This window comes from Petromyzon marinus, chromosome 57 (genome assembly GCF_048934315.1).
Source record: "Petromyzon marinus isolate PM22_M1 ecotype Great Lakes invasive population chromosome 57, UKy_Petmar_22M1.pri1.0, whole genome shotgun sequence".
Taxonomy (NCBI): domain Eukaryota; kingdom Metazoa; phylum Chordata; class Hyperoartia; order Petromyzontiformes; family Petromyzontidae; genus Petromyzon; species Petromyzon marinus.
Window position 1 is genome coordinate 6,486,187 of NC_133723.1, and position 22,421 is coordinate 6,508,607.

Sequence of the window (22,421 nt, forward strand, 5' to 3'; positions counted from 1 at the left end):
GATGGAATAAGTTCGGGAGGCATTGATTGACAAGTAAGAACGATATTCTTAAAATCCAAGAGAATATAAAAAAAACCTTTAAAATCCTCGAAATGTCGTGGCAGGATGGCTACTGTTTGGGCTTCCCTCTCCATAACAAACAATAACTCGGTTGGTTGTGAGTGGCAGCCAACATAGCTGGGTAAACTGGATGTCAAAGTGATTTTCCGTGTGTGACAAGTAACATTGAGTTGTTGCATTGAAGCCGTAGAAAAAAAGTTCGGGAGACATTGACAGTGAGAATTGTATTCTTAAAATTCTAGAGAATTACAAAAAAAATAATGCAATGCATATTATCTTGCCGCTTTATTGCATAAAAATCAGATAACAAATAATCTCATGAGAATCGAATGCAATTGATTCTGTCCGCACGACCGATGAATATACATTGCAACCTCGTGGCTGCATTGGTGAGTGTGAATGTACTTTGCAAGTGCACTGCGTTACTTGTATTCGTCAGTTATTATTTTCAATACAATACGGTAAAAAATAAGGTGCAATTGTTGTCAATAGAAATTGTCTTTGTTTATAATATGAATAAAACGTTATTAATTGTTTAGAGTATGAGATGGTAAGTTACGAAGGCTGGGGAAACGCAACCTCACCGTACAAATGTTTCCGTTTTTCAATACCGCAGACGAAGAAGTTTCAATGTGCGAACGACGCTCCAGGAACGCATCTCTGTCGCATATCGAGGTATACGATGTGAATCGTCGGCCTATAGATTCACCCCCCCCCCACTATCCTCGGACCGCCCACCACCGCCTCCACTACCCCCCCACTACCCCCTACCGCCCCCCCCCTATCACACCACCGCCTCGCACTATCCCCCCACCGCCCCCCCACTATCTCCCCACACCCCCCACTACCCCCCACCGCCCCCCCCTATCCCACCACCGCCCCCCCCAATATCCCCCCACTGCCCCCCCCACTATCTCCCCACACCCCCCCCACTACCCCCCACCGGCCCGCACTACCCCCCTCCCCCACTATCTCCCCACAACCCCCCCCACTACCCCCACCGCCCCCCACTAATCCCCCCACCTCCCTACCATTGGTAACCGCCGCACGTGACTGCCCCTAGCGACCACTGATTGCACCCCCCGCCCCCCCACAATGCAACGCGTCCCCACCACTGCAAAGATGGCTGCGCCCAGGGCGTACACGGCCACGCTCTCCAGGCTGCCTGCAGGTGCGGACCCGCGGACTCCCCCTTCGCTTCCCCCGGGAACCTGACCCGGGCTCCAACCCTATAGCTTGCCCCCCCCCCCCACCTTAGCGTCCTAACCCCAATGCCCCCCCCCCTCCTCCTTCGCCCGCTGTCATCTCACCGCCGATCAAGCTGGCGGGTGGTTGCATTCCCCGGTGACCTCGGCTCGCGATAGACCTTGGCGTGTACGGCGCTGACTGACTGAGGTTGTTGTGATTGTGGCTGCAAGTGTTGCGTTGTTTAATAACCACTTGGTGGTGGTGGGGGGGGGGCGAAGAGCAACGGCGGTTCTATGAGGAGACTTGTCCCCCCCCTCCGCCATAAGAATGTGGAATGTTCAGCACTGCCTCTGCAGGTGCGCGCTATTGCCTCGCTTGGATTTTCCTGCGGCAGTTCGTGTCGTCGTCGCTCTCGTTAAAGCTGCTGGGCGAAGTGCCCTAGCTGCCGTCATTGCTTTCGTCTTGCTGGTGACCCAGGGTGAATCTGCCGTTCACCTCGGTCGGGTCAACCCATGGCACCAGGTGCTGTCCCGTCACCTCCTGTCAGGGAGCCTTTTTTTTCTTTCGTGACGCTTTCACGTGTGGCCCTCAAGGCGCACCTCTCAGCCTGGTGACGTCTCCGTCACTGGGTGGCGAGCGGCGCTTTGGGATATTTCGGGGCAGTCGGGATTATGCAAGGCACCCATCGCCCCCCCCCCGGCTGCGATAATTGGTAGGTCCCTCCTGAAAAAGAGTCCAGACTCGGTGATGGATACACATCGTCGTCATTACAAAACTTCAAATCTAGATTATTACAATACCTATGTACGTATGTTGGACTTATTTCGCACCGCACGTAGCCAACCTTGTTAATGCAGTACCTTAGCCCATCACTATCCAAAGTATTCAACCGGACGCTAGCCATGATCCATCAGCCCCATCTCTGGTGCTGAAACCCCCCCATTTCGCCGTGCTGTTTAGCTTTCACGTTTGACGTTCACACGACGTCCGCTGTTGTTTCAGGCATGGCGCTGTTCAAGTCCTTACACGTGAGACTGCGAGCAGATCAGCTGGTGAGTTCCGTGCAGCATCAATTTACTCAAGCGACTTAGTGGTTGAACTTAAAAAAAATAAAAAAGTCCAATCTTATCCTGATTGTGCCATCGGTGTCATGCGTTGAGATTAACTCTCAATATTGCAGTATGAACCGTGGAAGTTAATACCACAGAACTACGTCTCCACACAGCAGAAGAACGGAACTTGACCAACAGTGCCGCCACTGAGAGTAACGTTCATCGCATGACAGACAGACTGATATTTCTAAGTCTCATCGTAGCTGGGCTTTTGCAACATTGCGCGTGATTGCAACGCAGAACCGAATTTGATGCGATGGGTTTATTTTTCCAGTCATTGGTGACGGGCTCCACACTTGAGAGTCCAGTTTAATCGCAAGCGTTTGCAGCCTGGATATTAACCCAGTGGTGACATGACCAAGTGGTAGCGCATTCACAGCTTGTTGCAGAGGTTCATGGTTCAAAGCCAGTGGCCGCCCTGATTAATAATACCGCGCTGTGTAATAACCGTAGTCGTATTTCGTGCCGTCTGCTTCGATCACAGCAGACGTTAAAGATCCCGTGACGTCATAAACAAGAGTTGACCACCGGTGCCAGGGTCCAAACTTGCCGAATTCGAAAGTTACCCTCAAGTTACTCAACTGGGATTTTACACACATATAGCAGCAATCATCACCCCCCTACTCGCATAACAATGCCTCAGGGTCACTCTTCCAAATGAGACTCATCCTTAATACAGTTCTTTTTTGGGTTAGATCGCGTAAATATAAATGTGTCGTTAAACCCGCCACCACCCGACACAGCCAATTAGTAAGGTTTGTCACGTAAAGAGAACAGGGCAATGTGTTACTAGTTCAACACACCGGTGTGTTGGAGAGTGAATCCACAAAAAAACCTGTATTATGGATAATATTGGTCGTAAAAGCCTACATGTTAAACTGAGACTCATCCCGCTCTCTTGAGCCCTCACCTGGTTAAACACAATACATTTTTACTTAAAACTTAACCAACCCAGGATCTCAGCGGTGCCGGCTCAGCACGATCACCTCTGAGTCACCTGGTCTGACCTAATGATTAAACTTTTAATATACAGCAGGTCATTGAGACGAGAGTCTCCTTGTCCAGGGAGACCTGTGCTGCCCTTCCGACAAGTCCGTTGAACAGGCATGCATAATCCCGGGTACCGATTGGTTGTCTGCGGAGCTTTGGCACAGTGGTTAGCACATGACCTGGCTACACAAGTTCGATTCTCGGCCACGGCCAGCATCCGTGGCGAGCGGTATCTTAAGCAGGCCCGGAAGTTGCCTCCTCTTCACCAGCATGGGCTGAGCGGCGTGGTGACGTATGGTAAGGCCCCTATCTAGCTGTGGATTGGGATAGCCTGGGAAGGATTTTCATCCAGCGGTGGAGTTACAAACGGAGAGCTGGGTTTAAAATCGATACATCAGACAGCAGCGGCCAAATCAGCGTAAATCTTTTTTGAATTATTATTTAGGATATTAAAATCAAAACACTGAAATTAAACAAACGATTGCGGTGCTTAACAATACAAAACGGGGAACAACTTGCATCGTAATATAAAGCCGGACCAGTACAACAAGGAAATGACAGAACAATTCGTCACGATTTGATACAGTTACAACTAATATAAATACACATCTGGAGCAATATGTATCGCTATTCTTTTTAAGTTTGTAACAATCAGGGCCGCGGTTTGACTTCAAATATATATTATTTGTTTCACATTGTGGTGAACGTTTCGCTGAGGGTGAATCGTAATTGCAGCCGTGGCTTCCAAATCTCTGAACAGGAACAAAATAACGTTTGAAAAAGATTGGAAACTGATCTAAATGCTGGAGTAGTGGTGAGGGAGGGGGGGCGTTGGGGGGGGGGGCGATGTACTTTAATAAAACGAGGCGCATGAGTGGCCGTGGACAAAATAAATTATTTGAAATTCAGAATAGATGACAAAGAGGCCGCTTATTTTAATCCCATACTGATTCTGGTGTCTGGCATTGTAAAGCCACACCTCTGGGGAGAAGGGCCCTTTAATCTGCCCCCCACACCACGGCGCTACGGCCTGGAGAAGCCAATTACGACGCTGGCCGCTCGCGTGCAAAGGTGGCCCCGGTTGATAGGGCCTCACGGGTGGTCACGCCGGGCCCCGGCGCCAGCAAAGTGCGCCTGCCGTCAAACGGATCGTTTGGCTTTAAAAGGACGCTGCTTGCCATGGCGGTGTGACGGTGGTTGCCGGTTCGATTCCATCTTCCCGGCCAAAGTTGGCGATTGAAACAACGGGGGCGATTTTCTTAAATCATCGCACCACAGTCTATCGGTAGGTCGCCTGCAGTGCCGTGAACTGGACTTGCGATTGAAGGGATCTCGGCAGAAGCTCAGTGATATCCACGTTCTCTAACGAGAGGGGTTCTATTCTTGCTTGTGATGGTAGCAGCAGCAATGTGTTCAGTATCTCGATGTCAATGTCGAGCTCTGCTGGCCACGACAAGAGGGCTTCAGCAGAGATAATGTTCATGCATAGTCTTGGTTCTTTCGGTAAGTCACGTAGAAGGGAAATAATAAAAATATAAAATTCTCACGACGTTTAGACTGCAACACAAGCAATGATCATCAGGTGTGAAAACCACAGCAAGAAAATTTGAAAAAAGTGGCGTTTTTTTAACGTTAGCACCACGGAGAGCGATTTGGCAGTTATTCAGATGGACGAGTCCATCTATGTTCGGAAAAGAGGAGGGGGGGAGACGAAAATAATGTATGCGGTCTGAAAGCCACCATAAGCATGAACAATCAATTAAGACCCTAAATGGTTTATCAAATCCTTCCAAGGATTGCTAAGCCAGAATCCATCTTCTCGGTTGAAATTGTCTCTGTTTGTATATGTGGATAGCATCATGAACTAATCTCTCATGGTAGCCAGATGGCTTGCAAAGAACCTCTGTCTTGGAGAAGTCAATGTCATGTGAGCCTACTGAGTTATAACAGTGATCTGCCACGGCCGAGGTGTTGGTCCTACCGTGTTTTAGGTCTGCTTTGTGTTCACGAATGCGGTCCGAGACATGTCGTTTGGTTTCTCCAATGTAACTACTACCACAGAGGCAACTTAGTTTGTAGACGCCAGGGTACTGTTTGTCTGGAATCACATATTTTACAGACGGAACCAGATCACGGATTTTATGTAATGTGTTGAATCGGACCTGGATCTTGTGTTTATTCAAGATTTTGGAGATCTTTTTTTTTATCCCCGCAATGTAGGGTAAAGTGATGGTTTTGAAAGGCTCCTCAAGAGGGTCCTTCTTCATGGTTGGAGTGATAGCTTTGCGGATTGTGTAGTCTGAGTAACCATTAGCCTTAAGAGCTTGGTGTACGTGCTTGAGTTCACTGGCTATGTGTTCCTGGTCGGATATGCATTGGGCTCTATGGTGCAGAGTCTTGATGAGGGAATTCTTCTGGGATGGATGGTGGTGGGAATCCGGTTTCAGGTAAGCATCTGTATGGGTAGCTTTCCTGTAGACAGTGGGTCATTGAACCATCAGGTCTCTTTTTTATTAGGACATCCAAAAAAGGTAGCTTGCCATCTTTTTCGACTTCCATGGTAAATCTGATGGCTGGATGTATGGAATTGATGTGGTCGAGGAATTGGTCTAGAGCAGGCCGGCCATGTGGCCAGATGACAAAAGTGTCATCTACGTATCTCTTCCATAAGGTTGGGCGCAGAGTGGCAGTCTGGATGGCGTCAGTCTCAAATTTCTCCATGAAAATGTTGGCTACAACCAGAGATAGGGGGGAGCCCATTGGGGTGCCCTCAGTTTGTTTGTAGAAAGTTCCATTCCAAGTGAAGTATGTATTGGTTAAGCAGTGTCTCACCAGGGGGGGGTACCTCAGTGTTTAGTCGTTGATGAACCAAGTCTACTAGTGACGAAGTGGCACGTCCTGTTTACGTGACAAACCTTACTAGTTGGCTGTGTCGGGTGGTGGCGGGTTTTAATGGCACATTTATACATTTCCGCGATCTAACCCAAAACCTCTATTATGGATTGCCCATAGACTAACAATTTCCCGTCAACTAAAATTGCCCATAGACTAATGATTTTACAAACGGTCCATGAAGAGCCGAGCGAATTCTTGCTCTTCATGACGCCGATAGCAGCGCAGGATAAAACCAGGATTGAATTTTACTCAATTTACGAACAGTTACGGAGACTCGGGTAGGAGCACGAAGTGGGCCCCGGGTGCCGTGACCGGCGTCTTGCAGTGCCGTTTTTGTCGCTATCCGGCACCCTCCGTGGGATTTACGCGGGGGGGGGGGGGTGGGGGCGGTGTGCGGGGAGGGGGGCGCCCGGGCAAAAACTCGGTGACGAGTGGCGCCGCTAATGAATCGCCAGAGCCCACGGGGAGCTCTGGGAAATCTGCGCGAGCGCTCGGACGCTCGGGGAGACGAGGCCGGTGGGGGGGGGGGGGGCGGAAGGCAACCGCAAAAGAGGAGGTGGGGGGGGTTATTGATCGATTGAGTCGAGGGAGGAGAGAGAGAGCGCTACCGCGTGGTGTGGCCATGTGTGTGTGTGCAGGCAGGGTGGGGGAGGAGCTGTCGGGGCACTTGCCCCAACAGTCTGTTGAGGCTACATGGTGGAGCTTTGTCTTTGTTGTATATTATTCGCAGCGGTTAGCGCGCTGCGCTACGAACCCGGCAACCCGAGTTTGATGCCCACTCACAGTCAACACCAGTGACGATTATCTGAACTGGTCCTTGGCCTCTCCTAAGTCGACTCGGCTTCAAATGAGTACCTTGTGCAGTGTGTATAAAACATCGCCACTAGGGGAGACAAACGCGGCCGGGCGTGGTGCTGGCCGCTCACCCCTTTCTGTCTAGTGCTGGCCTTCATAGGTGCTCACTAACAGCACTTTCCCCAACAGTCTGTTAAGGCTTTATGGGGGATTTTTGTCTTAGTGAGGGTGGGGCGGTGGTGGAGTGGTTCGCACGCTGCGCTGGGATAATATTGTCTCTGGCTAACGCGCTGCGTTCCGAACCCAGCAACCCGAGTTTGATTCCCGCTCACGGGTGACATCAGTGATGGATATCTGAATCGGTTTTTGGCCTCTCATAGGTCGACTCAGCCTTAAATTAGTTCCTGGTGTGGTGTGTAAAACATCAGCATTGGGGAGATTAAAGGCGGTCGGGCGTGGTGCTGCCCATTCACCTCCTCGTGTGCAGTGCCGGCCTTCATAGGTGCTCACTAACGGCACTTGCCCCAACAGTCTGCGTCGGCTACCCCGGGGCGTCTTTGCCTTTGTGCGGTGAGTGCTTACGACGCGGTCGGCACTGCCTGCGCTCCGTGAGCCCTGCAGTGACGAGAGAGTTAGTCGCCGATTCTGTGTGCGCGTGAGAGCGTCTGTGCGCCCGTTATATATTTATTTTTAGTTTTAATCTCGCCGTGATGTCGCGCGGAGTGCCGAGTCTCCTGTCGGAGGACTCCGCGCGGCGTCATTCATCAAATCGGCCCTCCGTGGGCGGAGGAGCGGCGCAGCAGGATCCCGCCCAGCTCTGCTCCAACGTCCCCTACGCTCCCCCCCCCACCCCCCCCCCCCGCCTTCAACCAGCACCGACCGGCGTGGGGGGCGCGTGGTCGATTCACCCCCTCTCCCGCGACGGATAGTGGAGGGGGGGGGGGGGGGGGGGCTGTTGCCGTCATCCAGCAGCGGATCGACAAGAGGTTCTTTCCGCACGCACCGCACGCGATCCCCGCCACGATCCCTCCCCCCTCACCGACGACGCCCACGGCGCCGCTGATTAAATCTCGCCAGTCCCCCGAGCCGGACCGTGCCACGCCACTCTAAAGGTCGGGTCACGGGAGGCGGCGGGGAGCGACCTCGGTGGTGCAAGGAGTGCGGGGGGGGGGGGGGGGGGGGGGGCGGGCAGCGGCGTCGTTAAGCGGTCATTGATGACGCCCGGCCGAGAGAGAGCGGTACCGGGAGACACGGATACAATCACGCAAGCTCATGTCTCCCAGGGCTAACGGTGAAGATGGTGTCGGCAGCATCGTCGTCGTCATCATCATCATCGATCGGCGGCAGCAACAAGATCAGCATCATAGCGTTGGCATCATCAGTCCCGAAAGCGTCTTCATCATCACAGCCCCTTATCGGCGCTCCACCTTATTGTAGTGTCTTGTAAAATCACTCGGACTGACAACGTTGTAACAGGTCACCTGCTTACACTTTATTAGCCTATTCTTTCACCAGTTGTAGGCACTCCTATCACTGTCTATACGGTCACTTCTGTTAACCAATTCCCACTCTTATCTACGTTACACCTCGCTAACCTGCACACAGTCGCTCTCGCGCAGCTCCGCACTCAAGGCTTCGCACACAGCAGCTCTCACCCAGAGGCTTGCACACAGCACCTCTCACGCAGGGGCTTGCACACAGTGGCGCTCACACCGAGGATCGCACACGGCACCTCTCACGCAGGGGCTTGCACACAGTGGCGCTCACACCGAGGATCGCACACAGCACCTCTCACGCAGGGGCTTGCACTCAGCAGCGCTCGCACAACTTCTCGCACAGAGGCTTGCACCCAGCTTCTCACACTCCACCGCTGCCCTCGCCTATGTTCCCTCATGCCCACTCACTCGTCCATCCCGGGCGGGGGGATCGACCCTCACCCGCCCGGCGACTCGTGAGGGTTGAGTTCCGTTCCCGGCTTGAGCGGCAGCGGCGAGACGTCTCCTCTCTCTTGTCCCCAGCAACACGAACTCCCCGCTCCGCTCTCACGCCCGTCCTTATATACCCCTCCCAATTGTCCAGCTCCTCCCTTGTGTCTCTCTAGGGCCAGACAGGCTGGCGCCTGGCAGGCCGTCAATCACCCCTCATCGCACGTCTCCCTGGCAACACCTCCGGTGTCAGCGTGAAACCCCGGGCCGACCTGGTCTGCACCAGCTTCTCTCCCAAATTAGGTGGCGGTTTGCCCGTGCAACCTCGTGTTGCACACGCGCACGTGTGCTTGTCCTCGGTTGCCCTCGGCCGACAGTGTGTGCCGCGTATTTCACCACAATACATTATTATAGACCAATTCTCGGACCTTATTGGTCACCCCGTGCCCTTAGAAATCTCAACGTTCTTCCTCCAATGTCCCATCACAAGGGAGACACACAAACAAATAGACACAATTATTTTTGTTGGCCCGTATTGAAACCACCGTATGGACCTGAAAACGCAGTTTCCCTGTACATGAATACGGGTAAAACGTATGGGTTGACAGGTATGTCATCAGTACCAGCAGCAGCATCCGCATCATCATTGGTGTCAACAGTTCCATCATTATCTATGTCAACCGTTTCATCATCATCTTAATTATTAATATCAACCGCATCATTGTCTGTTGCAGCAGTTTCATCGTCATCAACAGCAAAAGTAGCAGCAGGTTATCATCAATGTCAGCATCGTCCTTGTCAACAACATCCTCAGTAGCAGCAGCAGCATCATCATCATCAACAATAGCAACAGCAGTAGCATCTTTAAAGTCGTCGGCATCATCATCATGATCATCGTAAGTGGTAATATTGTGTCTCTGGAAAACTGATTCACCTTTATGAGGGTGAAACACTTCCTGTCCAGCTGAGCAACCCATAGTCTCTGCCAGGCCTTGCCGAGGCTTCATTAACACCAATCACATTGAATGCGTGAATCCATGGGGTGCCGTCCTGGTGGATTGTGTGCTATCATGCAATGCACTGGCAAGCTACTTTTGCACGGTGGCTGTACTCGCGATGCGATTGGGGCCCACTGAGATGGTGAAACGCAGCATCAGACCACCCAGTTGCGTGTGTTGAGGTCTGCCGGCCACGACGAGAGGGCTTCAGGAGAGAGAGAGAGTTCGTGCCGTTTTGCGATTCCTCCTCCGTTGAAGGAGCGGTGGGGATGCGACGGCGGCGTTATGCGTACAGTGCACGCGTACAGTGAGACACGGTTAGGGGGGGGGGGGACACACGACCTTCGTGTCGTGGCCGCGCGACGGACGCCGGCGTCCAGCAGCCTCGACCGGACTCGCTTGCTTGTTCACGGCGCGACCTCCACGCGACCTCCACGCGACCCTCCCCTCTCGAAAACAACGCGCGGGAACAGGCGTGCAAGCGAGTGAGCGGCTAGTGGGCTAGCTGGTGACCTGGCGGGGATAGTCAGCGAGTAGGTGGGAGAGCAAGGAACCTATTGCGCTGGGGGGGGCCTAGTGAGCTGCTGGCCTAGCGAGCTCGCGGGATGCTCGGCAAGTTCATGGTGTGTCGGGCTAATGGACTAGCTAGCAGGCAGGTGAACAGGCCAGAGGCTTGCGGGCTACAGGCTCGTGGGCTAGCAGGTGGGACGGTTGGTGGGAGGCCTAGGCCACGGGCGGTGGGGAGGTGAGGGAGACCACGTGGACAATTAACCTCCTCACCCTCGGCGCGGTGCTAGCTATTCGTGACGGATGCCGCCTCGCCTCGACGTTCACTGATGACGAGGAGGAGGTGTCCCTCGTCGTCGTCTGATACGTGCCGACGCACGGCAGGGGGTGCTCTCGTTGCGTACCGCCGTCGTGTTCCGTTTAAGGGAGAAGGGAAGCGAAAAAAAATTGTTAAAGCGAGAGGTGGGGGGGGGGGGAAAAGGAATTCAATTTTATTTTCTGTCGCGCGAAATGAAAGGATCGCCGCTTCAGCCTAAAGGTCACCCCTTAATGTTTCTGTAAAAGGGCCCTGCCAGCCAGAACCGCAATTTGTTGTAAAAAAAAAAAATCCTACCCCTTTCAATTTCCTGCGTTATTAATATGGCCAGTGCCGCCAGAGCGATGGCAAATTTAATCCACGGTTCGATTCGTTATCATTGGAGGATTTTTCCGACGTATTTAAATGCCCTCTTCGTAATGTTTAATTACATACTCTGAGCAGACGCGAGGACACACATGGAGGGCGTGGAGACACGCGGACGCACGTGAGGACACATGGGAGGGACATGCACAGGGACACACACGGGAACAAAGACGTACACATGGACGCGCACGGGGAGACACGGGAACGGAACACACGTGGACACACGTGGACACACGCACGGGGACACGCGCAGGGACACACGTAGGGACACACGTGGGGATGAACACGGAGAGCTCGCGATCGTTTAAGATGTTGAGTGCTCCTTAAGAGTCTCGCGGTGTCTCTCAACGAAATGAAGGATCGCCTGATACGCTTGCGGATACCTAGAAACATCGCAGCACACGCAGAACACGCAGCCAGGTGCATCCCGTTGGCTTCACTAAAGTCCAATCCAAGTGGAGGTGGCCACTGACTCGGCTCAAGAGATACTGGGTTCGAATCCGGGTTACCGCCGCAGCGATTTCAACCGGGGTCTCAAGTCACACGGTGATCTTCTCAGCCATGGTCACCAACGACTGCACAGAACAGAAAAAATTTACCCATCGCGCTAAAAATTAGTTTTTGTTTTTTTACTCCAGCACTCCACCACTCCTCCTTATGGCTGGTGCTGATGTTCTAACAAACGCATTCCAAAAAATCTGAACGACGTGCAACAATCCCTGCACAGCCGATGCAAGGAGTATCTGTCTCCAACGTGGATCGAGAGGGCGACCGTGACCTCTTTTATTAAACGCCCGCACCATTCAAATAACAAACAAAAACAAAGCAGAAGATCGACCTCCTTCCAATACCCCTTGTCCCTCGTAACGAGCGAACGGGACTGACCGACAAACATAGCATTGGTGGGTTGGGGGGGGGGTGGTGCGTGGACTGTGATGTGAAGCCACGATGCGTTCTCAATCCCGTCCAGACTACGCAGCTGTGGGTCGGGATGGCAACAACTCGCGGTGGGTATGGGAGGGCAATAACTTGCAGGGGTCATGGGATGGAAACAACTAGCGGAGGTCACGGGACAGAAACAACTCGCGGTGGTCACGGGATGGAGAAACAACTAGCAGAGGTTACGGGACGGGGGTACAACTAGCAGAGGTCACGGGACGGGGGTACAACTCGCGGTGGTCACGGGACGGAAACAACTAGCAGAGGTCACGGGACGGGGAAACAACTTAGCAGAGGTCACGGGATGGAAACAACTAGCAGAGGTCACGGGATGGAAACAACTAGCAGAGGTCACGGGATGGAAACAACTAGCAGAGGTCACGGGATGGAAACAACTTAGCAGAGGTCACGGGACGGGGAAACAACTAGCAGAGGTCACGGGACGGGGAAACGACTAGCAGAGGTCATGATGACCACAGGATGACCACAACTTTTATTTCGATAGGGCCCCCCTCACCAGGGAGTGTTCATGGATCTGCAGACGTGAGCAGAGGGCATCACGTCTTGCCCACAAGACACCACACACTGCGCTCAGTCCCCCCCCCCCTTCCCCCCCCCCGTATTCCGTGCCCCCATGGTAGAGTCCGCTGAGCCGGTTGCTGCACGCCGGCGCGCGGGCGAGCTGTGCGTCGGCCGCTCCGGAGGCCGAGTTCACCGCCGCCGTCACCGCCCAGGAGCCGCGCGCCATCTTCCGGACCGCGCAGGCCGATCCGGTGAGTCGCGGCGCGATTGGTGGAAGCGGTTTTTTTTCACTTTCCGCCGTGAGGGAGAGCCGGGCAACGGTCGGTTCGCGGACGCGCTGGTCGCGCGACAGCGGTGGGTCGGGGCCGTTGAGTCAAACCCCGGCGCAGGTTCCCCGTCGCTGTACGCGGGTTTGTGATGCGTGGCGCTGTCCGTGGTGCCAAGCCACTTCTACCCAAAACTTCGCTTTATTACGCGGTTGGAATTCACTCGACATGCGGATATGCGGTCGGACGTGGGGCAACGTTGTGTGCTTGCTGTGTGTAGCGTGTGTGTACTGTGTCTGTACTGCACGTGTACTGTGTCTGTGTACTGCATGTGTACTGTGTCTGTGTACTGCATGTGTACTGTGTCTGTGTGTACTGTGTCTGTACTGCATGTGTACTGTGTCTGTGTGTACTTCGTGTGTACTGTTTCTGTCCTGCGTGTGTACTGCGTGTGTGTGTACTGTGTGTGTACTGTGTGTGTACTGCGTGTGTGTGTACTGTGTGTGTACTGTGTGTGTACTGTTTGTGTACTGCGTGTGTACTGTGTGTGTGTATGGTGTGTGTGTGTACTGTGTGTACTGTATGTGTTGTGTGTACTGTCTGTGTGTGTGTACTGTGTGTGTGTGTACTGTGTGTGTGTGTACTGTGTGTGTGTGTGTACTGTGTGTGTGTACGGTGTGTGTGTACTGTGTGTGTACTGTGTGTACTGTATGTGTTGTGTGTGTGTGTGTGTACTGTGTGTGTGTGCACTCTGTGTGCTACTCTGCAGGCAGCTGTCTCCTCGTGCGGTGCTTTGTGCGTTGGGTGACCATGCGGGTCCACAATTTCACTTTGTTCGCCCCCTTTTTTTGGAAAGCATCTACTACTACTACTACTAGGACCGCGTAGAGCGAGAGAGGCCTGCACTCGCGGCGTTTGCGACTCCGCCGAGCGTGACGTGATCGCGAGCGAGGATGGCCGTGTGATGTTACGCGCAAAAATAATGACGGTGAGAGTGATGATGACGATGTTGACGACAAGGTGATGGCGACGGCAGTGATGGTGGTCACATGACTGATGTATGCGTGTTGAACTTCTTTCGCACCGTGCTTAGCCAGCCATGCTCATCGGAGGTGCGGGAGAAGGACAAGAAACTAAGAGACAAGAAGCGGTTAAGAAAAAAAATGTACTTTTAAATCTAGATTTAAAAGTTCACAGCTCCAGTGGCATCCTAATATTGTAAGGAAGAGCGTTCCAGACGGCTGCAGAAGCGCGTCTGAAAGCATGCGATGTGGTGACCGTCTTTGTTCGATGGCTAGCCAAAATCTGCTGCTGCTGGGAGGATTAAAAGGATGCTGGTGGTGGTGGTGGATGATGATGATGATGATCATGATGACGGAGGGTTGACAATGAACGGGGCCCGCGTTTTGGTTGCAGGCACTGCACTCGGAGAGCCACGCGGGGCGGTTCTACACCATCTCCCCGTCCGACATCGCCACCGTCTTCCCGCACGGCCTGCCCCGCAGGTTCTACCAGCAGGTGGGGGTCACCGCGTCAGAGGTCGCGAATCAACCGGGCCCGGGAGGGCACTCAATCCTGGCGCTGGATCTGTGGTCCCGCGTGTCCGTGCGCTGCTACTTGACCCCGTGTGTGTCTCCACGTCCTCGCCTGTCTCCGTAGTCCCCGCATGTGTGTCTCCCGAGTTCCCGTGTGTCTCTGTGTCTCCATGTCCCCGTGTGTGTCTCCTTGTCCCCGTGTGTCGCTGTGTGTCTCCATGTGCCCATGTGTACCCATGTGCTGCTGTTTGACCCCATGTGTCTCCGCGTCCTCATATGTCTCCGTGTGTCCGTGTCCCCACATGTGTGTCTCCCGAGTCCCCGTGCGTCCCCATGTGTCTCCGTGACCCCATGTGTCTCTGTGACCCCGTATGTGTCTCCGTGTCTCCGTGTCCCCGTGTGTCTCTGTGTGCCCATGTGTACCCATGTGCAGCTATGTGACCCCATGTGTCTCCGTGTCCTCGTGTGTTTCTGTGCCTCCGTGCATGTCTCCACGTGTCCCCATGTCACCGTGTAGACGCGCACATTTAACGAGGCGTTCCTCCGTGTGCGGGGAGCGGCAGCGCTCCGACCGCTGCCCTGCCAACCCCGCAACCCGGGTTCGATTCCTGCTCGTGGCCAACACCAGTGACGATTAACCGAACCTGTCCTGGGCCTTCCTTAGGTCGACTCGGCCTCGAACGAGCACATGGTGCGCGGTGCGTCTCCACGTGTCCCCCCGTGCGCGTGTGTCCCCGTGTAGATGCACACGTTTAACGAGGCGTCCTTGATGGTGCGGCCTCCGGCGCTGGAACTCATCGCACTGCTCAAGGGCAGCGACCTCTCCCTGCCGGTCGTGCGCTACGTCATCTGTATCCTGCACGCAGACGACGCCAATCGGCCATCGTCGGCATCGTCGTTATCTCAACTTGAGCCGTAAACTATTTTTTATTTGAGCAGGTAAGGCCCCGCTGGGCTGTGTGATAGCTCACAACGAAGCGGCTTATCATCGGGTGGAAATGTATGGCAGCCAGATACTCTAAACGAGCGATGTTGATTCTTAATGTGGAGGGAAAAACCGTAGGACCCGGATAAAAATCCCCGTGACCACAGAGAGAGAGAGAGAGAGACAGTCAACCTCCAAATATACAGCAGCAGGCGTCAAGCGTCGATCGAACCCACGACCTCCTGCATACCATGCAAGGTAGTTAACATCTCGCCACCGTGGCCCCCTGGTCATGGGGATCCCCTAGGTCAATCCAGCCTTCAATGGAGTACCCGGTGTGATGCGTAAACATCAACACTCGGGGAGACAAAGGCGGCTGGGACGTGATGCTGTTCATACCACCCACATGCCATCCTGGCCTTCCGGAGGTGCTACTCGCCAACAGCGCATGGCCCAGCAACCTTAAGGGCTATACAGGGGATCGTTTGACTTATGTGACTTATATACAGGCGTCAGGGTCGAACCCACGACCTCCTGCATACCTGGGAAAATAAAAAGTTTAGTTTAGTTAATCGCATCGCACCGTCTACGCGGTAGATGCGTTCCCTCCTTTGGCTGCCGTTCCATCGTTAAGTCTCGACCAGTCCAGTGGCGTGTCCCCTGCGCAAGCCCTCCGACTTTTCGCTTGAGTCGTGAAGTTCCGTCGGTTTTCCCTGAGCTCTGTACGACCGCCGCCGCCGCTCAGACGGGAAGAAGGGGACGGGCAAGTCGATGACTCTGTGCCACGCCGTGCACTACTGCGCGTCCCAGGGGTGGATGGTGCTGCACGTCCCCGACGGTACGTTCGCCGCCGACGCTGAGCTCACGCGCGCGTGCGTCCGCGAGCCTCGTGTGTGTTGACGCGAGTGAGGACCGCAGCGCGCCCTGGTTGCTCCGCGCCGGTCTCGATGGGTTGCTCGCTACGCCGGGGCGGACCCTTTGTCTTTTTCGTCTCGCTGCAGCTCACCAGTGGCTGAAGGACGTGCGTCAGCTCATGCCGTCGGCGTACCGGCCGGGCCGCGTGGACACGCCGATGCAGGCCGTGTCGTGGCTCGGCCACTTCCGCACCACCAACGAGCGGCTCCTCAAGCAGGTGGGGGCGGGGGCGGGGGCGGGGGCGGGGGGGGGGTCCCGCCCACGGGGTCACTCAAGTTTGCGGGTCATAGGAGAGGTCACAAGCAGAAAGCCTTCCCCAGTGCGTGGCTTGTCTGTGTCACCACTTTGTGGTCCATCGTTTGAGATGTAGATGCACACAGAGACCCGCAGACTCGCATATCGGAATGTTTATCTATACTGGAAGAATCCGATGAGCTATATAGAAACCCATATTCACATTAGAGATGAACGCGCTCGTATAGAGACCCATAGACTAGCACAGAGACCCATAGACTCACACAGAGACCCATAGACTCACACAGAGACCCATAGACTCACACAGAGACCCATAGACTCACACAGGGACCCATAGACTCACAGTGACACATGTGACGCACATAGAGACCCACAGAGATGCACACACTCACATAGACCCATATAATCACACAGAGACCCGTAGACTCGCAGCGAGACCCGTCCACACTGACACGGAGGAGGTGGTGGGCAACGGCGTGTGCAGATGACGACGCGGAACAGCTACACGTGGAGCAAGCGGGAGAGCACGGAGCAGGGAAAGCCGCTGCTGGAGATGATCGAGCTGGTAACGGCGGCACCGTGACAATCTACTCGGCGGCGGCAAAGGGGCGGGGAGGGGGGGGACTGGGGGGTGTGGCGGTCGTGGGTGGAGCGGAGCGGGGGGGCAGGAAGGAGCCAAGGGGCTCGTGAATATAAACCCACGATGCTAACGGTGACTGGGTGATGGTAACGATGGCGATGATGATGATGATGCTGCCAGCGATTGGATGATTGAACGCGTGGGCTTTGGCGACCGATATTTTGATTCAGAGTTGAATTTTGGGTCAGATTGTGCAAGTAAAAATGCGTGTTGTAAAACCTTCCTCCGTCCGACGCAGCCAATGAATAAAGTTGTCACGTGATGACCAGACGTGGCCAGTGCTTCGCCGCTTCAGCACCACCGGTAATGTTTCAGAGCAACCCACGATCTGACCCAAAAATCAACTACGAGATTGGATGTTCATTGTGCCGATTGGACGACCACGACGACGACGACGACGACGATGATGATGTTGATTGTACGTTGTTGGTGGTGGTGGTGGTGGTCATTGGATGATGCCGACGATGACAATGATCGGAAGACCGACAAAAGAACGATGATGATGCTTGGATGACGGTGGCGACGGTGATCGGATGACATTGACGGCAAAGCTGATGCCGACGATCGAATGATGACGACGACGACGACGGCGGCTTGTGCGGCGACGTCACCGACGGTCGCCCCGCGATCGCGGGCCGTGCGCTCAGGGCCTGCTGCGGCCCAAGGTGGCGAGCGACGTCGTGGGGGCCCTCTTCAAGGAGCTCAAGCAGCAGAGCGCCACCATGGCGCAGCCGCTGCTGGTGGCCGTGGACAGCGTCAACGCGCTCTGGGGACGCACGTCGCTGCGCAACGAGGACCGCAGCGTCGTGAGCCCCACGCGCACGCACAGAGAGAGAGAGAGAACTCACCCTGACACTCAGTCACGCATTCTTTCCCTTTTTGCCTTCTCACCTCCCCTTCACTCGAGCTAACTCCCACTGCAGCACACAGATCGATCGTCTGCACGAAGAACCCGCTTCTGTTCCTCCCTTAAAACAGTCGCCATCTCCTCTCCCCGAGCCCAACATATTCGTCCTGATGCTCCTATGCACTTGCCCCCACTCCTCGGCTCCTACCATGCCTACCCCCCAACACTATCACCACCACCCCCACCACTACCCCAAACCCCAACTACTACTGCCCCCCCCCCATCATCGCTGCCCCCATCACCACCCCTACCTCTATCACTACCCTACCACCACGATCACCATCCTTACTGCTAATCCCTGCCCCCCCCCCTCCCCTAGCTATGACAAGGCTTACCCCAACCCCTCCTTAGCAACTCCCGCCTGTTCTCCCGTCACCATAACTACACCAGCGCAGTGGACTAACCGCTCCTCCGATGCTCCACCTTCGTGCAGACAAACAAAGACAAAGATCGCCCGTATAGCCTTAACAGACTGTAGGGGCAAGTGCTGTCAGCGAGCACCTATGAAGGCCGGCACGGCACACGAGGGGGTGGGTGGGCAGCACCACGCCCGACCGCCTTTGCCTCTCTAGTGGCGATGTTTACTACGCACCGCAACCGGGTACTCATTTGAGGCTGAGCCGACCTAGGGGAGGCCCACGACCGGTTCAGATAATCGTCGCTGGTGTTTTGCCGTGAGCGGGAATCGAACTCGGGTAGCCGGGTTCGTAGTTGCAGACAGACAGACACCAACAAGGAGAGCTCCGGGCACGCGACGTGGCTGGAGCCAGTGGCTTCTGGAGCTCCGTGGATTGTGGTCCCTGCTACGGTCACGCTCTCCCTTCCAACCCCCATCCTCCTGCCCCCCATCCTCCTGCCCCCCCGTGTCTCCCTCCTGATCCTCTTCCTCCCCGTGTCTCCCCCCCGCCCGGCCCCGCCCCCCACATCAGGTGAACGTTGAAGACATCACGCTGCTGCGAAACCTGAAGAAATTCGTCCTCAACGACTGGGTGAGCCACTCCCCCCCCCCACCCCTGTCCGGCAGCGGATCGATAACGCTGGACAATGCAGCAGTTGTTACGACGTGTGTGTGTGTGTGCGCATGCTCAATGAAGCTCCCTCGCTGTGAAATTGCAATCTGGGATCGTCCAGCGATTCCGGTAAAGGCGCAGCCCCTGCAATTGTCGGCTCACGCCGCTGCCGGCAGAAGGGAGCTCCCAATAGAGGGAGCCCTTAGAGCGCACTCCTCTGAAAAGGTTTTATTTTGGCCTACTCTTCCACACGCGGACCTGTTCGGGGCGGCTGCGGTGAACCCTTCCTGTGGGCGTTCAGGAAGTGTCCACGCCCAGCCAGAGATTGCGGTGCAGCACAGTGCGGACTAATCTCCATCTGTCCCTTCTGCACGGGGACAGAGCATCGCCCGCTCGCACACGCGTGCGTTTCCTCCCAAAACTTACAAACACCGATTAATTGGCTGAAAAACATCGTGATGTCTAGAGGACTGCAGAGCTTGGACAGTTGTGAGCAGCGCCCGCTCACCGCCTGGCTGCCACCGCCATCCAGCTTGTGGCGGTGGTTCCTTCCCAACGATTGCGAGAGGACGCAATTTTTGCGTGAACGACGGCGCTGTCCGTAAATCTAAACACGCCGTCGCAGTGGCCGTGCCGTTGTTGTTGTTGTTGTTGTCGTGTAACGGGGGCGGCGGTGTGCGGTGACCGCATTGGCGCCTGCGTGCAGAGCAACGGCGCGATGGTGTCCACCGTGACGCAGACCGGCTCCCTCTACACCAACCGCCTCTCGTACTTCCCGCAGGAGCTGCTCGGCAAGGTACGGGCCGCGACCTCTAACCCCTAAACCCCCGACCCTTGACCTAGCCGTCAACAAATTGTGATGAATCGAGCGCTGCCCTTCTGGTGACTTGAGGCGACGGTTTCAGGGGGTTCATTGTTAAAACCGGGTTGTCACATGTCATAGGCGAAAATTGTGATTTAAAAAAAAAAATAACTTGCCAAAAATTCCGAAAAACAATATTTCGTTTTGTCTGGCAATGCCACTCGTCATCGTCGCTACAGCGGGGCGGAAGGGTAAGTGTTGCTCTCTGGTACAGATATGGGGGTAAAAAACAAAGTATCAATAACGCTGTGCCCCTGAAAAAACCCGGTATATCATAATAACAATAAGCAACTTTTAGGCTGAAGGTCCTTCGGAGAAACATTGAGCGGCCATATAGGACAAGTGGTCCCCCGGTGCTGCGGCCGACGTCGGAGCTGACCTCGGTTGCTGCGTGTTATTGCGAACGTCACGGTCTCTCCCCACCAGGACGGCTTCGACCTCCTGGACCCCTTCGTGCCGGTGCAGGTGAACGACTACAGCGAGCTGGAGTTCGAGAGCTGCTACCAGTACTACCTGGAGAGGAAGTGGCTGCAGCACGAGAAGAGTGAGTGCGGGCGGGCGTGCGGGCGACGCGCGGAGACGCAGCGACACGTGGGGCCCAACGTCACACGCACGGTGAAACAAGTCAAAACGCGCGGAGACGCAGCGACACGTGCCGGCGACAACACGTCAGCGTATGGTGATGCGCATCAATGATTTTGACGACGGTTTCGGTGAAGGTGATGCGTTTTATCTCTTGCACCCAGGTCGGACAGAAGAAGGCAGACAGGAGCTCATCTTCCTCAGCAACAAAAACCCGAGCCTCTTCGAGAGACTCAGCGCCTTCCTGTAGCGCACACACGCACACACGAGTACTCGCGCACACCCATACTTAGCACAACATGCTCAGTCATATTCACACCCACGTACAGGCAGGCACAGTCGCATAAGTCAAACGATCCCCTGTATAGCCCTTAAGGTTGCTGGGCCATGCGCTGTTGGCGAGTAGCACCTCCGGAAGGCCAGCATGGCACGTGGGTAGTATGAACAGCAACACGTCCCAGCCGCCTTTGTCTCCCCGAGTGGCGATGTTTATGCATCACACCGGGTACTCCATTGAAGGCTGGATTGACCTAGGGGATGTCCATGCCCAAGGGGCCACGGTGGCGAGATGTTAACTACCTTGCATGGTATGCAGGAGGTCGTGGGTTCGATCGACGCTTGATGCCTGCTGATGTATATTTGGAGGTTGACTGTCTCTCTCTCTCTCTGTGGTCACGGGGATTTTTATCCAGGTCCTACGGTTTTTCCCTCCACATTCAGAATCGACATCACTCGTTTAGAGTATCTGGCTGCCATACATTTCCACGCGATAAGCCACTTCGTTGAGCCATCATTTGTGATAGCTAGGTCGCCTCTGAAAAAGGGCTACACCGCTCAGTGGGCCTCACCCAGTAAAATTTAAATTAAAAATTACTATTTTTTATTTAACCAGGTAAATTGGCGCTGGCCGAGTGAGAATCCATTACGAGTTGCTGGGTTCGTAGCACAGCGTGCTAACCACTGCACCTCCACGCCCCAGTGTCACACACACACACAGATAGTATTGTCGCCGGCTAAAAAAGACGGCGCACGGCCCCAGGAGCCCTTGTGGTTCCGCGTCCCGCACCGTGTACGACGCACCTCGTCGGATATCCTCGTCACACGCTGTTCTGTGCTTCGCGTTTTACGTGTTTATTTTGGAAGTAAAGGTCCGCTCTGTGTATTCGCGCTCGTCCGCTCGTCGTGAGAAGGCAGATGTGGATGCTCGGTAGTGGTGACGACGATGATGACGACGCTCACCAATGGGAGATTACAAACGCTCCAGCAAGTGTGCGGAGACTCTGGTCATCACTCCAGGGGCATTGTCACAGCGGTGATGATTCACCACTCGGCTGCTCCTGGAACAGTCGTCTGGCTCATCAACCACCACGTCGATGTTAGATCACAGCTGTAGACTGACACTGAGACCCAGACTCAGAGATCCATAGTCTCACGTACAGACCCAGACTCGTAGACCAATAGATGCATCGAGATCTACACATTCACACCGAGACCGGATAGACTCGTACTGAGACCCATAGACTCGCAGAGAGAGATCTGTACAGAGGCATCATCAAAGCAGCGATGATTCACCACTCCCGCTACTCCTGACGCAATCATCTGGCTTGCCAGTCACCATCTCGATGTGACAGGACACCCGATGCCACCACTGGCGCCGTCCAAGATCCGGCGGCCTGCGTGTGGCGGGACCACAATCCCAAACCGTCGGCCGGCATCGTGAACACTCCTCCGCCGTCTTCACGCCTTTCAAGGGGGAACGGACGCCGATCCACTCTGCGTCTGAACAGACAATTGAGTGGATAAACAACATCTAAAGTTTTACATTTTTAATCTGCCGATATTAATCCGTACGAAATAACGAGGAAAGACAGGTTTTACGTCGTTTTTACGCGGGCTCTGCGATTTCAAGCT

At 54.7% G+C, this 22,421-nt stretch overlaps 1 protein-coding gene across 2 annotated transcripts; it reads left to right on the plus strand.

Moving 5' to 3' along the window:
• Positions 1–1,144: 1,144 nt before the first annotated feature.
• DAP3 (death associated protein 3) lies at positions 1,145–21,672 on the plus strand. 2 transcript variants are annotated; one of them, XM_032975880.2, is made up of 13 exons: positions 1,145–1,231; positions 2,251–2,300; positions 12,733–12,864; positions 14,296–14,397; positions 15,157–15,265; positions 16,085–16,177; positions 16,341–16,471; positions 16,994–17,074; positions 17,797–17,955; positions 18,986–19,045; positions 19,773–19,862; positions 20,355–20,472; positions 20,675–21,672. In XM_032975880.2, the coding sequence occupies exons 1-13, from the start codon at positions 1,156–1,158 to the stop codon at positions 20,758–20,760; spliced, it is 1,287 nt and encodes a 428-aa protein (XP_032831771.1). In that variant the 5' UTR covers positions 1,145–1,155; the 3' UTR covers positions 20,761–21,672. The 2 variants fall into 2 exon arrangements, with proteins under 2 accessions (XP_032831771.1, XP_032831772.1); XM_032975881.2 differs by lacking the exon at positions 1,145–1,231 and adding an exon at positions 1,366–1,455.
• Positions 21,673–22,421: the final 749 nt, after the last annotated feature.